This window comes from Echiichthys vipera, assembly GCF_963691815.1.
Source record: "Echiichthys vipera genome assembly, chromosome: 1".
Taxonomy (NCBI): Eukaryota; Metazoa; Chordata; class Actinopteri; order Perciformes; family Trachinidae; genus Echiichthys; species Echiichthys vipera.
In genome coordinates, this window is record NC_139826.1 from 22,096,761 (window position 1) to 22,112,844 (window position 16,084).

At 38.3% G+C, this 16,084-nt stretch overlaps 3 protein-coding genes across 3 annotated transcripts; all 3 read right to left on the bottom strand.

Annotated features, from left to right (window-relative positions):
* Nucleotides 1-2,181: 2,181 nt before the first annotated feature.
* Nucleotides 2,182-4,770, bottom strand: cyba (cytochrome b-245, alpha polypeptide). Its single transcript, XM_083929546.1, has 6 exons — nt 4,645-4,770; nt 4,141-4,210; nt 3,848-3,922; nt 3,638-3,721; nt 3,421-3,502; nt 2,182-2,999 (listed from the first exon to the last, which is right to left on the bottom strand). Exons 1-6 carry the CDS (start codon nt 4,700-4,702, stop codon nt 2,814-2,816), a joined length of 555 nt encoding a protein of 184 aa, XP_083785672.1. The 5' UTR covers nt 4,703-4,770; the 3' UTR covers nt 2,182-2,813.
* A 782-nt stretch (nt 4,771-5,552) lies between these two features.
* Nucleotides 5,553-10,486, bottom strand: mvda (mevalonate (diphospho) decarboxylase a). Its single transcript, XM_083917153.1, has 10 exons — nt 10,333-10,486; nt 9,818-9,888; nt 8,947-9,061; nt 8,694-8,840; nt 8,302-8,501; nt 8,006-8,080; nt 7,356-7,574; nt 6,758-6,873; nt 6,428-6,536; nt 5,553-5,964 (listed from the first exon to the last, which is right to left on the bottom strand). Exons 1-10 carry the CDS (start codon nt 10,406-10,408, stop codon nt 5,884-5,886), a joined length of 1,209 nt encoding a protein of 402 aa, XP_083773279.1. The 5' UTR covers nt 10,409-10,486; the 3' UTR covers nt 5,553-5,883.
* A 1,022-nt stretch (nt 10,487-11,508) lies between these two features.
* pdcd5 (programmed cell death 5) lies at nt 11,509-15,642 on the bottom strand. The gene is made up of 6 exons (XM_083916492.1): nt 15,495-15,642; nt 13,720-13,763; nt 13,401-13,462; nt 12,617-12,708; nt 12,458-12,526; nt 11,509-12,371 (listed from the first exon to the last, which is right to left on the bottom strand). The coding sequence occupies exons 1-6, from the start codon at nt 15,558-15,560 to the stop codon at nt 12,324-12,326; spliced, it is 381 nt and encodes a 126-aa protein (XP_083772618.1). The 5' UTR covers nt 15,561-15,642; the 3' UTR covers nt 11,509-12,323.
* Between the last annotated feature and the right edge of the window lie 442 nt (nt 15,643-16,084).

Consider the following 16,084-nt stretch of genomic DNA (forward strand, 5'->3'; position numbering starts at 1 on the left):
GGAAATATGTAAAAATGCAGCTTATGCGAGTATGCAGCAGCTTCTTCTTCTTCTTCTTCTTCTTCTTCTTCTTCTTCTTCTTCTTCTTCTTCTTCTTCTTCTTCTTCTTCTTCTTCTTCTTCTTCGTTTTCTGGTGGTTGGCAAACAACTTTTTGGCGCATTACCGCCGTCAACTGGTATGGAGTGCGGCTCAAATAACCTTATAACTAACTAAACAAAACAAATAAAATAATACCAACAACAACCCATATCTTCATAAACAACTTACCCTTAGAAAAAACAATATCATTTGATATCACTTATTTGAATTATTAAATCAAATATTATTTAGCTTAAAAATAAAGAGCTAAATAGTGTGCCAAGCAATATACATAGAATCAGAATCAGAAAACCTTAAATGTCCCGCAGACGGGGAAATTCTTTTGTCAAAGCAGCAACAGAATATTACAGGCAGGAACATATTACAAAATAAGATAAAATAAGTTAAAAAGATTAACAAAATAGCAAAAATAAGCATTAAAGTTAAATTTAAAAAGGGAAGAAATAGAAATAGACATATGTACATATTCACATGATATAGTGCAGTTGTGCTTGTTTGGTTTGTTTTGTAATAATATAGTAGTGAGTAAATACATATGAGTAAATATGTCCAAATAGTGCAAAAAACAGAAGTGACCTTAGTATAGGCATATTGCACAGTGCAGGGTACAGGATGAGGTCAATAGTCTATTTGGGAGCAGTGCTGATTGTAAAGTCTGACAGCAGCAGGAAGGAAGGACCTGCGGTACCTCTCCTTCGCACACAGGGTGTATCAGTCTGTTGCTGAAGGAGCTGCCCAGTGCTGTGAGAGTGACCTGCAGGGGGTGGGACTTCTGCACCAGCAGCGATGACAGCTTGTCCATCATCCTGCTCTCTCCCACCACCTGCACTGAGTCCACAGGGCATCCAAGGATGGAGCCGGCCTTCTTGATAAGTTTATCAAGTCTCCTCCTGTCTGCGGATGATATGCTGCTGCTCCAGCAGACTACTCCATAGAAAATGGCTGATGCCACCACAGAGTCATAGAAGGAGGTCAGGAGTGCCCCTTGCACTCCAAAGGACCTGGGAAATACATAATGTCAGATACACACAAAGGCCATAGGGTGTAAACGACTGGCAGAAGCAGTTTAAACATTTCAACATACTGTATATAAGCAAATAATAGAGGTAAGAAAACAAGAGGTACAAGAAAACCCATAAAGACAGTAGTATTCAGTCATACAGTCCTAGCTTATGCATATTATTATTTTTATTATTTTTATTATATTTATTAATTTCTGACAATGTTATAAATATTCCCTTCTCCTGCATATTTCAAGTCGCTCTAAATAGGCTTGATTGAGCATTATTAATTTCATTGATGCACTTTGATTTTGTATCTTGTGGAAATTTTTATTGCATTTTTTCTTTTAAAAATTAAACTTTTTAATAACTTAAAACAGCAGCTAATGCAACACACACTGCCCCAATCAACTCCATCTCCGTGTAGTTCTCTCTTGCAGCAGGAGGGGGCAGCATTACCCTGACTAAAACTGCCTGACCAAAACAGGAAAGTTTTAAATAGTTTTTATTGCGTTCAGCACTACAAAACAGCTTCATATTGGGTTGTTTATTGGATAAAAAAAAAAACAAGAAAAACAACCAAAAAACAAGACAGGAATCTTACTTGGAAGTATTCCCAAGAGGCATTAGTATATAATAATACTGTAAATCCAATAATTGCTGCCCATTGTTGTGTTTCAAATGTTACAGCCCCAGTGTTTCCCCACTAAATAAAATGAGGAAGTGTCATTGTACCCCTTGTCCACACAGACTACCACTGCTAAACAGGTCAGCTGTGACCAACAAAAAGACAACCATGCAAACATGGGAATACAAATGATAGACATGGAGAACTTGTCTGACAACCAGCTAGGTGTACAATCATTGTTTCCACAATGAGCCAACAAAGGAAGGCAATGTGACAATGAAAGAGAGAAAAGAAACACTTGAGATGAGGAAGGGAAATTCTGATGTATTGAAATTCAGTGGGTTTGCAAATAGGGGAAGTTGCAAATGTCATTACTAAAGATAACCATTCAAAGAAAACTTGTAAAAAAGACATTTGAAAGTACACATCCAAAAGACAAGGACAGACATAAATTAGGGCGCTCAGGGGATTTATTTACAAGACATCAAAGTACAGACACAAAATAACAATAACTGCCCAATATCAGTCTAACACAGCCACAACCTTATATGTCAATGTAATCCTAGCAAATAATGCTTTAGTCCAGTATTATGATCATTTGACCTTAAGGAATACACAAATATACAGGGGTTAAGAACAGACTGTACATATAATATATTGTAAGATACATGCAAAACACTATAAAATATACAGCATGGTGGTTGGTAAAGAAAACAGATATTGGTTTACACTTTTATAAACAGCAGTAAAAATACCAACATCACCTAGAGTCTTTTAACTTGACAACTTTTGTATTTGATTGCCACTTGGCATTTACATTGATCTCCCGTAGCATGTTTTTTTGTTCAAAAGTAAAATTGACTTTGCCCATCCTCCTTTGAATTCTCAGTTCTCGCTAAAAACAAACAGAAACACAAAATGGTTTTCTCTGCAGGTTGTGGTATGAAGGTGTGAACACGTAGTCCAGTCACTAGCTTCACAGATTCTGGTGATGTCCCCACTGGTACTGGTTTTGTTGGTTTTAACTTTACCAAGATCTCAGACAGAGAGGGGAAGGGGTACAGAGGTCGGAGCAATGGACGGGTTAGTCGTCAACAGGGATGGGGTTGTCGTAGGCAGCTCCTTCCAGGTCATCTACCCGTTTCCTGCGTGTCTCAGGTGGAGGTCTTGGTGGTGGATTCTGAGGAGGATTCTTCATGCTGTTCTCTGGCTTTCGGATAACCTCTTTCCTTGGTAGGATGGGCTCCCAGTGTTCACCTCGGATAGCTGCCTAAAAAGAAAGGAGATAACAAAGAATACAAGTCAGTAATGGTTGGGGGGAGAACGTTGAGCATGCCTGAAACCAATCATGGTTCTGATGAGAGGATTTATATATGTATATATAACAGCGGCTCTTGCGGTACACTCATAGATGTATAATTATAATTAGATAAACAGTGCCACCTGGAAACGTAATAACTTTGGTTGACACATCTAGTACTGTTGAAAATTCAGGCACACCCCTGACAGATCAGATTTCATAACTACAGGGCCATGTCTCAACAGAGGTACCAGTAATGAAACAATCTCTTCCTCGTTGCCAGTTCCTTGTCTCCGTCGACTGGCCACTTCCTGCCTCATCTAAAAACTTTATCTTATCAAAGCTGACAATATTTAACCTGCTCCAACTGGAGATTCATGAGGCAACTTACTACAAGGTAGATGATGCTGGCAAGGCCGAGGCAGACACATCCGAGGACTGTAGCGAGCATAAAACCTCCAGGTACACAGATTCTACAAAGGAGAGAAAGGCCTTTTTAAGGACAAATGACTAAAAAGACACGCCATTTGTCTATTGTTTGAGAGACTGACTGGGAATAAGAGGAATGCTGTCTAGCAAGGGGAAAGTCGCTGACATAATGAACTCACGCAGCATGTAAAAATGCTCTGACATAGTAGTTCCTTGTCAGTGGCCCAAAAGACTTCACACACACAGTGAAGCAGTACTGGCCCCTGAGGGGAAAACAAGAGAGAGGAGCAAGCAATAAGCTTAACTGGCAATCATCACAGAACTTCTTCATTAACGTAAAGCCGATATGTGTCAAAAAAACTAAATTAGTTGAAAATGACATCACTTACGTTCGCTCCATACTTGTGCCCTTGGCCCTCTTGCTTCTGGGATACTCAAGTAGACACACAAACACCCCAGCAGCTCTAGTTACAGTATCTGTCAAGGCCGTTTCATCTCACAAGGTTCACGTAATAAGTCATATAATAGCTATGATAGGACATCAAAGCATGTTTAAATAAACATCTGTGGGACTCTGGAAACTGGATAATGAACATTTTTCACAAAGAGTTAACAGACTTGAGTGTCACTTTATTTTTGATCAAACTATATTGTTCTGCCTAACACAGAGTATAGAGGATACATAGCATAAGCAGCAAACTGCCAGCCTCTGAACTGTCCAGCCACCCCTACGATGCCACCAGTGAGGAGAACTGAAAGAAGGAAGCAGGAAGATAAAAGAAATTAAAACGTGTAACAAACAACACACTTTTTTATGACTCCACTCAAAGAGACAAGCCCCATGTTAAATGGTAGCTGCAACGACTTGACTGAAATGCAGTTTCAATTCTTAAGCTGCACGAATTTACAGTTCATTGAAATAATGTTATAGTGCTGTAAAAATTAATGTATAAAGAAATGAAGATAACATTGTTTTCTCCATTTGGTCAACAAAGTGAAATCAGCTAAAAAACAAACAAACAGAACAACATACAATTTCCTTTGAAGATATTTAAGTTAAAATGCGCATGCAAGTTAATCAGACAATACTTTATATTACACTCTGTTTTTTTGTCCTTTTTGTAAAATAAAAAAAAAAAAAATATATATATATATATATATATATATATATATTTAGGCTACTCACTCAGTCCCGAAGCCAGAGCCTGCTCATTGGCCCACATCGCCCACTCTATTTTCCCCATTGCGGTCACCTAGTCACCTATTCAGCCCCTCAGCAAAGTGTCAGAACGACTCACAGCTTCGACAAAGAACACCAGAATGGTTTTATGAGACGTGGTGTGCAGCCTGTGTGCAGCAGGCAGGGAGGCTGGGCGTACGTTAGCCATCCCCACTTCAGTCGTCATGTCCGAGTAGAGTATCTTTGCTTCCAGCTCAGGAGTAGGTGTGGCAAACTACAGCAGGAGGGGAAGGGCAGACCAAATTTACCGCACAGGTGAAACTCATTATAAAAAGGGCAGGTGTTAGTAGATCACGCCAGTGTCATAGGCAAGTGTTACTAATGTCGTCTGTAGTATATGAAATTGTATATAACGTTTATAAACACATTTCTTCATAGACTGCTGATTGTTGGGAAGGAATCTCATGCTTTCATAGTTGACTCATAGGTTAGTGCTTGCTGGCCCTTTAAAACTTCGGATCACTTTCGCTATTAGACGGGAGAGGAACATCTTGCAAAAGCTTGAATCTGGAAATGGCATTATATTGCATTCGTTTAGCTTTTACAATAAGTGCATTCAACTATGAAATCTATTTCATCAATTAAGCAAAGTCTGAACAGGTGAGTTTGTTTTAATGCAATGGGAGATATGTCGTTTCTGCTGCATGAAGACAAAACAAGAAACAATTATATTGACTAAAATAGATTTTATTTAGTGTTACAGAATAAAATTGGACATCCAAGTATGCACTGTGGGACTTAAATTATGTTTTCTTTTTGTTGTTTTTTAAATGAAAACGTTATTAAATTGACCATAATTTGAGCACCCTCATTAAACTCATGGATACATATATAATTTCAAAAGCCTCATAGGCACAATCATGTGCTCAGATAGGGCAAAGAGCACAATGCTGAACTGTATTCATGGCTCAGTGTGTTGCTCAAGAGTGTCCACATTGCTCATGTCTATGACTGAACCAGTTATTCAAATACCTCAAACACAGTATCCACCTGTGGATCCTGAGAAATGCAATAAAAACAGTTCAAAAAGTAAAGCAATACACATTAGCATCCACAGTAATAAGGAAGGTGTCCGTTGTTGTTGCGATTTAAAAAAAGAAAAATATGTTACATATGACTAATGCAAAATGCATCTCTGTTGAATTGGCTTTATTATTGGTTTTTCCCATTTAGGGCTGCAGGGAATCACAAAGTTTTCTTAGGCAACCAATCGGATCCAAGTAGATGCTGAGTGGGATCCTCCACAACACGAGGGCCTGGTCCAGCCTTGAACACAAAACAAGAAAAGATCATTATACAAAAAGAACACACTCATCCTCTGTAAATGTGTCCCTGTGTTAAAAAGCTTCTTGTAATGAGGTCTTAACGTGAATTAAGAAGTGCTTTTCCTAAAACATTCAAAAGGCCAAAGACTGTATTAACTTTTTTAATGCAACAATCAGTGAAGCACAGGAAGTATCACAATATGTGCCACAGCCTTCAACTGAAGTAGTGCAACACAATGTTACGTCAGAGCAGGTCAAAAGGAAATGTGGACATAAATCCATAAATCTTGCAATCTGACAATTGATATATCACATCTTTTTTACTGTACATTGGGCAGCCTTAAGACGGACACACCAAAACATATACATCAAAAAACAGATAACATTGATTTTCAGTAGCTGTTGGTAAAGTAAACTGATAAAAGAGCTGAGCTACAGAGTGACTACGTCTGTGTGTAATGTACCTTGGTACTAATAATGTAGCTTATTCCCTTTGACATGGGCTCGAGACCAATAGCCTGTTTCAGCTCCTCAGAAAGAGCCGCACAGTTAACTGGAAGACCCTTAATAAACCTGCAGAGAAGGAAGAAACATTCAATGACTCATTTCAAGGAAGCTGAACGCAAACACACCTTGATAAACAACAGAGTAGAAGAGCTTAGTAGGAGACAAAAAAAACAAGAATCTTATCACTGTGTGTTTATGTATAACATATATAAATTTTTAATAAATGGATTAGTTTGTATGGCAGGAATATTTTGCAGAGCTAAAGCTAAGTGAGTCTGGTGACTCACTGTCCTCCGTTGGTCTCTGGGGGGAAGAAATGCTCAACCGCCTGAACAAACTCAGACACATGCTGCTGTAGGGTGTAGATCACAGCGTTGGGTCCTGCATCAAATGTGTAGGCCAACTAGAGGGGAACAAACAGACCATGACCGACATATAAAAAGTTTGGAAACCCCCCCACACACAAGTTTCACATCTTTATTACACCATCTTAGAAACTCAGCTGCATGAACTGAGGCACATTTACGACAATGTAAATGTCTCACTTGTGAGACAATAAAGGACTATCTTATCTTTTATTAATAACAAGAAAACAGAGAGCATAAGTGAAAAGGTTACAGTTATACATGTATGGAGTGTGTAACTCTTATTTTTCAAGTCATTTCACTTTTTTAAACCCTCAAAGAAGCCATGTTTCCATTCATTACTGTATTTCACGATGCAGGGAACAGAAACTATCTTTTCCCATCTGCTTTGCTTTCGTTTATTGTCAGAGTTGTGTTACTGTTGCTTAATAATGAACAAGACACAGCTGTCCGACATTATATCAAGAGGACTACTACATAGATGCATGTCTGTCAGAAACTCAGGCGTAAAGTTGCTCACCCTCGTCTCCCCGTAGTGTCTGTTATACCGATGCACCAAATTGATAACCTGCTGAGACACACTGTTGAGGTAGAAGATAGGTGGGTATGTATCAAGGCAGGTTGCATGGAACTGGTTACTGTCCTTCATGGTTAGTTCAGCAAATGTAGCAAAGTCCTTTCTTCGCACAGCTTCAATCATCTCCTCCATCCGGCCAGGGACGACAGACTCTGCCCGGTGCTACACACACACAAACACACACAGAAAAGACATAGACCCTCTTGTGAGTAACAGTAGGTGTTTTACACTGGACAGTAAGATGTTTATTTGGATGCCTTTTTTGCAGCCTGGTCCGCAAATTCAGACAGACCGAGGTATATTGTTCCTGTGATCAGCTGTTTTCTGCTTTTAAAACTCTCGGCCCATAAGTTCACGACATTGACAACTCCGCCAATTCCCGCCTGTGCCGCTAAGCTGCTTCAACTCTATTTACATGGAAATCGAGATGCCAATATGTGTAGGGTCCGAACCGTCACATTAGGTTGCTAAATCAGGCCGGCAATATACCTTGGTCTGTCTGAATTTGCAGACAAGGCTGCAAATAAAACCGGCTTAGATTTAAATACAGTGTAAATTAATCTCCATTTTCTGACAGTAATATAACAAAGTACCTTTAATAGACAGCTTGTTTGTACACTGGTTTGCATCCCAGAGGTGCTGCCCACTGGCTTTCTCTCAGCACTGGCCTGTGAAAAAAATTGCATTAAATACACCTGAAATAACTTTTTAAATATTCTATTAAAGTGTGCATTTTAGTGCACACGTCAACGTGCATGCTCTACATGTTATGCCATTTATAGAAATAAGCAATGAACTATGTGACTTTCACAATAGGGCACAGTTGTGCAAAGACATAACTCACATTGGTCTCTCTCTCTAAATCACACACACACATACACTGACCTACCACTAGTACAAGGATTCTGAGTTCAGGCCAATGAGTCTCTGGCTCCACCTGCTGGGCAAGACTGTCCTTGCCATTGTCTTTCTGTCCCATGATCCACTGGACAAACCCTCCATACATACTACGGCATGCACTGCCTGAGCCTTGCCGAGCAATCCCGGACAACTCCCCCTCTACACCAAACACTCGGGCCAGAGTGTAAACTGCAACACAATGATGCAAGAGGGAGTGAGAGTGGAGGAGACTGGGCAGAATGGGAATGTATTAAATATGAGATAAACATGGTATATTGAAGAATCAACACATGAGTTTGGACTGTTATTATTCTAAGATGAAAAGCAGCGGTTGAAATATCATTAAAATTAGTACTCTAGTGTATTAGTATACACTCTCACCTAGACAAGCGAATCCAGCAGCTGAGGAGGCGAGCCCGGCAGCAGTGGGGAAGTTGTTAACAGAGCAGATGTGGACTTTATAAGACAAACCAGTTGAATCCAAAGCTGGGTCTCCGTCATTACGTCTCTTCCTTGTCAGGCGTCGAACTAAATACAGAAAGCAGAAAAATGATGTGGCCTGAATACTCTTGAACTCGGGTTTTAATCCTCTCTGTGCTTTTTTAAAATTATAAATAGAACACACAGGACTCACTCTCTCTCAGACAGGTCTGTAGTCTTGGATGGTTTATGTCCTCCTCTTTGCCATTTAACCATATTCGATCTTCCTGAAATGATCTGCTGGTTGCAACTGTTGTGGTTGTTTTCAGCTGAAGAGAAGGAGGGAAACAAGGCAAATCTACATCAAACTACACATCTTAACATGACACAATGCCAAATTTAAAAATCTTAGCCTCAAGATCTGTACATCATATATGACACCATTTGTTTAACCCATGCTCCGAACACAGTTTTATTATTATACTTTATTTATATAGATTTTTTATCAGAATCATGTATTTGTACAATCTTGCAACGTTTCCATAAATATTTCAAAACATCCGAATATTCCCACACCGGCTCTTCTATAAGGTTTGTCACTACATAGCTTTGTCAGACACAATGCATGAAATAGCAGGTGAATATCTCTTTAATTTATAAAGTCTTTATATGAAAGCAGGAAAACAGCATTTATTCATATTTTTATTATTTCAATTTTTTTTTAAAAGACAGCTCATTCAATTGGAGCTTGTAATTGCCTCCCTAGTTAGACCTGATACTGTGCAACTTGTTTTATGTTTATTAATATTTAAGTGTATGTTGTCCGAAAGACTGTATTGTGAGCTGCTACTTTGTGTACTGTTATTTAATGTTTGAGGGTGCATGTTTAAACCGGTTTGTACTGTGGCTATCTTGGCCAGGGCTCCTTTGGAAAAGAGATTCTGTCATCGCAATGGGACATCCCTGGTTAAATTAAGGTAGTGTTAAAAACTGCCTCTGGACAGAAGTAACTTTGAAAAGCTGACTGTCTTTTCTACAGACACAATATTCATAGTTGACAATGACAATTCTGTTAACTTATATACCTGGTCTTGATGCAGTGTGACACTCAACGAAGAGTTGATGGGTAGAATTAATTCTTCATTTCTCTTCCCCCCTGAAAGTTAAGAGTTTTATTTGAATTTTGTTTTTCTCAAACACCCAACATACTGGGACAGAAAAAAATCAGATAAACACAAAGATAAAATACAGACAGATGAATCATTTTGACTGATTCCATCAAACAAAAACTAAAAGTTTGCGGTCGAGAAGCATAGTGCTTATAAAGTACTGCCCCCACTTTAAAATAATAATAATAAATACATAAATAAATATATATAAATTGTGTATGTATGTGTACTGCATAGGATACTATCTTTTATACAAGGAGCATAACTGAGGTAATGAAACAATATGAATATGCTCGACAGCAAATCCACCCCTCTATAACCCAGTATTCAGTGAAACACCACACCACACAGGGGTCGCCGAAAATCAAACACATGCAGTGTGGATTAGACAGGATCTAGTTATCTCCACAAGGATAAACAGAGATACTTACAGTATTTTACGACAGCTATATTCACAGGAGCGGTGCATGTAACCATGTTTGGCTTGTCCATACTCTCCCCAGGCATAACTCCAAATGTAAACCGATGTTTGTATTGATGAACCTGTACCTGGACTGTGAAATAAACAGTACCAGGGTCCTCTCGTGTTTAGCACTTGCTGTAAGCTAACACCTTATAACCTCTCTGCTAACACTGTACAACTTTACTATAGCGTTTCCTCGAGGTGTCTCCCGATTGGCTGCTGATGAACATGTGGCTTAACCCGCGGCCAATCAGAGTCGAACGGTTTTGATTAAACAGCCGCAACAGCCAATGAGGCATCATCTGACCACAGTCGTGCGAAAATGGGGCAAGAACAGAGACCCTCCCACACCTGTCCTGTGAATCTTACTAAAGAAGGTCCCTGTGCGTGGGTTTTTATTACAGTATATACGACATTTATATGAATAATAGAATCCATATAATATCCTAGCGACATTAAATGATGCTTATGAAAAAAGACCTCACTGTAAGTACAGACCAAATTGCGATGGGATCACATCAGCCACAATCGGGCAAGAGGTTAAAGTGGTGGGGCAATGGCCCCTACCCTACTTCCTACGCACCCAGCCAGAGGCGTAGTTCCACAGGCGATTCCAGATTTTCCTGGGGCCCTAGGAAAAAATGCACAGGGCAGGGGGCCCCTTGAACTGTTAGAAATATGAGAGCAACACAAAAAATGCAAAATGTGCCTGCTGGCCAGCTGCACCTCTGGGTAATTGCGCACACCCACACCCACTTTTGAACCCAGCTTTCATTGTGATGTCAGCTACAAACCTGCAAAATTTCATGACCGAATCTTGCAGTTACCAGTGTTGTAAAGCAGGGGGTTCATTTTAATTACAACTACACACCTGTTACATTTTGTGACTGTGTCCTGCGCGGATCGCAAATGGTGACAAAATCTTGTTAACACCAAGCTTTGTGTCAAATTGCATTTGACTGTACAAATAGACCTACTAAAGTGTCCACCGGGTGTATACTTTTGATTCTTTTAAGAACTTAGGTACTTATGACTTTGTCTGTAATTAAATTAATTGCATAAAAAGCCTGCTCATTAGATTGTAGTGTTCATGGTCTTGATACAAAGTTTTTTTTTTTTTTACAGATAACAAAATAAAATAACATTTCTCCTTCATGCTTTTTATTTTAAAAGTAGATGGATACATTTGGCAATCTGTTAACTCTTGATATTGTTGATTCAGCAGAAAGAGTCCATCATCCATAAAAGAAACAGTAAATCAACTTGTTCTATGGTGGTCAGGATACTGTGAGATGATGCTGCAAAGCTTTTCTGTTCTTGTGTTGAGCATAGTCACAATTGTGTTCCTTGAACCTAGGAACATATTCTTTGTAAAACAAATTTAAACCATTATTTTAGAAATGGTTCATTACAAAAACAAACATTTGAATTTAAGGCTTTTTAAACTTTTTTTATGTAAACCTTAAAGATACATGTGAGCAAAAAGAAAATTTCAAAGTGCACCATCCACAGTTAATGTGATGATGGCCCTGAATTGAAAACCATGTATTGTATTCACAGAACAGTCCAGATAAAATGCACCAGCAGCGGTGCATTTTGTATTTTGTCTAGCTTCTTGTGATTGAAGAACAGAAATCAAACATGGAGAAAATAAAGAAAACAAAAGAGTAACTACTGAGAGGGACTAGAAGAGTAAAACAATGCAACGAGCTGTCAGGGATACAACACAAGCAGAGCAAATCTGTAGCAACTTCACTGAAAAGAGATCGCAAAAGAGCACCTTATTTGACGCTCTATGTATTCTACCTCCCACCACTTATACCACAATGTCAACTCCACGTCTCTTCTTGGTAATGTAGTTTCCAGAGGATTCAGCTAACAGGTCAAAGATAGTATCAGAGTCCCAACAAAGATATCCTCTCCCGATTTCTTGGCTTGTACCAGGGCTTCCGTTCAAAGTTAGTAATCATCCTCATCATCTGAGTCCATCACCCTCTGCCTGTTGAACTGACAAATACAGAGCATAAATTATGTAAGATGGACAAGTAACAGATAATTATAAAACAAAGGTGACATTTTAGTGTGGAACTTACTTTAACAGTGGTCGTCTTCGTTTGCTCACTGACCTTTTCTAGAATCTCGATCAAACCTGTCTCTGAAATCTGACAAAAGAGAAAATCCATTCATTTCACTTCTGGCATGAGAAAAAATATAAACATTAGTGATTTGAGCACGAGAGGTCATTTTCTTACCTTTCCTCCCAGCTTTCCCATACCAGCCATTCGAATGAGATAGTTCTCGACTGCATTGGCCTTATCCGGCTTCACCAAAGCAAGATTGTTCACTGAAAAAAAGAAAATTATTTTAACACCTTGTGCTCACATTTGAGTGGTATCTATCGGTGTACATCACATAGGAGTCCGTTAATTCTCAATTATGGACAAGTCTTAGGGCATTGTCCAGCTTAAACCATCGTCACTTGCCAGAGAAAGATTAAATAAGAACAATTAATTTACATTACCATAGGTAGCCAGCACATAAATTTAATAATAATCAAACACTTTCAATGGAACTACTTAGTTGGTGTCCAGGGATGAATGGACCCCTGCAATCAGAAGCAAGTATTGCTAGACCATGGTATAAAATGTATTAATCAGGCAATATAGTTGACTACCAGCAATGGATGTTGTTTCAAAACTTTGTGGGATGAGTCTTACATTTCAAAGATAAATTAATGACACTTTCATTAGAATGGATAAACCACTCATAATATATGTTACAAATTTTGTTCTGATTCCTTTCTAAGGCATTCATAATGCTGGCAGCCGGTGGGAGTTTGCTACATACAGCAGCTTCAATGTGTGATCCTCTCATCATTTGGAATATTTACAATGTGATTTTAATAAAGAAATTCTTGAATTGTTGTTTCTTACCTATTTTTAATATGCCAAATTAATACATATTTCAAATAATACCTTTTGGTATTACAGGAATTCCTTCAAGTACGCTAAACAATAAATCTGAAAGCAAACTTACATCTGGCACGGGCAGACTGGTCGAGAACTTGCGCCAATATAGAGTTCTTCATGTCTGTTTCTCTGTGAATAAAAACAACAACAACAGTATTAACAAATCAGCACTACCCGCTACCGTTTGGATCTGTGACTGACACCAGTAAAAGGAAATCAACCGAAAACTGGCTCGATCCCACAGCTACAATGACAGGTTTAATTCTAAATGTGTCCGTAACTTTGTTTTCAAATATACTGTGACTATGAAGAAACTGCACCGTATATAGTAATAGTTTAATTTCAAAACTATAAGTGTATGCTTTCAATTAATTCACACATTTTACCTTTGTTTGGCCTCCTCTCCTTGCTGCTGATTATTCAAAGAATCCTGAAAGAATATGAGAGACAGCACCATCACATACAGTATAGGTTGTATTTCTGCATTTAGCTAGCTGGAGGATGTATAACAAGGAAAATCATTCAATACAGCCCCCTATTATAATTACTAGTTTTTCCTATTTTCTAATATTTCATTTTTCGTCAGATATTGAAAATCTGTCTCCAACTTGATAAAGGTTAGTGGATTGTGTAACACCAGGGACAACAATGGAAAAAAGTCCAGGACTTCAATTTTACAAATATATCAGAATTTTACTTTAAACAAAACAGACCAAAACCCAAATGGCACCAATACTGAATTATTGAGGTTGATCCTGGTCAATACTCAATAGCTTTTTAGGATAGGACTCACTTAAAAACAGGTTATTGTACAAGTTTTGTAACTATTTTATTTGCATGACATTTTACATCTAAATGCCGTTTTCTATGCGTTTCTTTCAAATGGTTTTATGTGTTATGTAAAGTACTTTGAATTACCTTGTTGTTGAAAGGTGTTATACAAATAAACTTGCCTTGTCTTATCGATTATTTGTGTTTTAGATCATATCGTCCTGAATAGTGCCAGCCATTTCATCAACCTTTTTCTTCCAAGCATAGTTGTGTGTGTGTGTGTGTGTGTGTGTGTGTGTGTGTGTGTGTGTGTGTGTGTGTGTGTGTGTGTGTGTGTGTGTGTGTGTGTGTGTGTGGTGTCTAAGATTTAGTGTTCAGTTAGTTGACTACCAGTTCTGCACTGATTAAAATCTGCTTTGTGAAAACACATTTTATCCATACAGGGTGGAAACCATAGTTTTTGTATAGAATAAAAGGTACTCAAGCACTGTACTTAAGTACAATTAAATATGAGTTACTTGAGCAATAACACAGTTACTTTATACTTCTACCCCACTACATTTCAGTGGAAATATTGTATTTTTCATTTCATTTTTTTGGTAACTTCAGTTACTAGTTAAATCACAGATTTGGATTATTAATACAAAATATTAACAAACAAAATAGGATATATTTGTACAGATTAAGCTACAGAGTAATTACAATTAGCCCCACCTTTATCAGCTACATTAGATTTAATAATATACTTTTCTGAAATAGGCATATAAGTACTTTTACTTTTTGTACTTTAAGTACATTTGGATTCTGATGCTTTTGTACTTTTACTAAAGTGCCGTTTATAATGCAGGGATTTTAATTGTACGTCTACCGTTTGGTATTACTACTTTAACTTAAGTAAAGGCTCTGAGCACTTGCTCCAGCCAGAAAACGTTTACTATTTGTCATCTGTTACTGTTTTACTTTATTGTGTGGCTAGTTAATACACACTTGTGTTAACTAAGCTTACCAGTCTGCTTTATTCTTGTGGATTTGGCCAGAAACACACTTAAAAACGGTCAGTAATGGTCGCTAACGCTGTCATGTTGTCAGAGGGGTGTGAGCTGTCTAGTAGTCGATGCAAAGACAGTAGTGCCAATGGGGAGATGGAGATGATGAAGGTGATGATGATGATGGTGGTGGTTTTACTGTGATTTAGTTAACGAGCGAACTACGCATTAATTACTATTCATTTACATTGAGCACGGCTCTCTTATGTTTGCTATGTCTATCCCCCGAGTGGCAACAGAGATGTGGTGCCCGGTTTAGCCACACTAGCTAACAGCACAGTGAACTCAGCATCTCCTTATAAGGCGGCCACAAACACGCTCCACAGCTCATGTTCTGTCCTTACCCCGTGCTTTGCTTGTAGTTCCGCCATTCTTTGCCGCCTAATTGCATCTAATTCGTCGTCTGCCATGGTTTAACAGTAATGTGGACCTAGAAGAATGAAAAGGTATGAGGCAACGTAAGAGAAGACTACCATCTGAGACAAGGCCCTATTTAGTTCAGGGGAGTGTAATCAACATCGCAAAAACCGATCCAACACCCAGGGTAGAGCAATCGATCACAGAGTAAGGATCACAGACGGTCCTATTCTAGAGTCTGTTGGGGCCCTGAGCAAAATCTCACCAGACTCCATCACCATTATGTGATCATTAATCTATTTTTCATTTCAATTCACTTTAATTTACAATGCCAAATCATAACACAAGTTTTCTCAAGACACTTTGCATAGACTGTAGAGCAGGTCAAGACCACACTCTATGACTTATTCATGATTTACAGAGACCCAGCAATTCCCCTGTGAGCAGCAACAAGTCACACTATCTTTGATAATAATAATAATAATAATAATAATAATAATAATAATAATAATAATAATAATAATAATAATATCATAGTAATATTTATATACATTAATCCAACAATCTTGTGCACAAA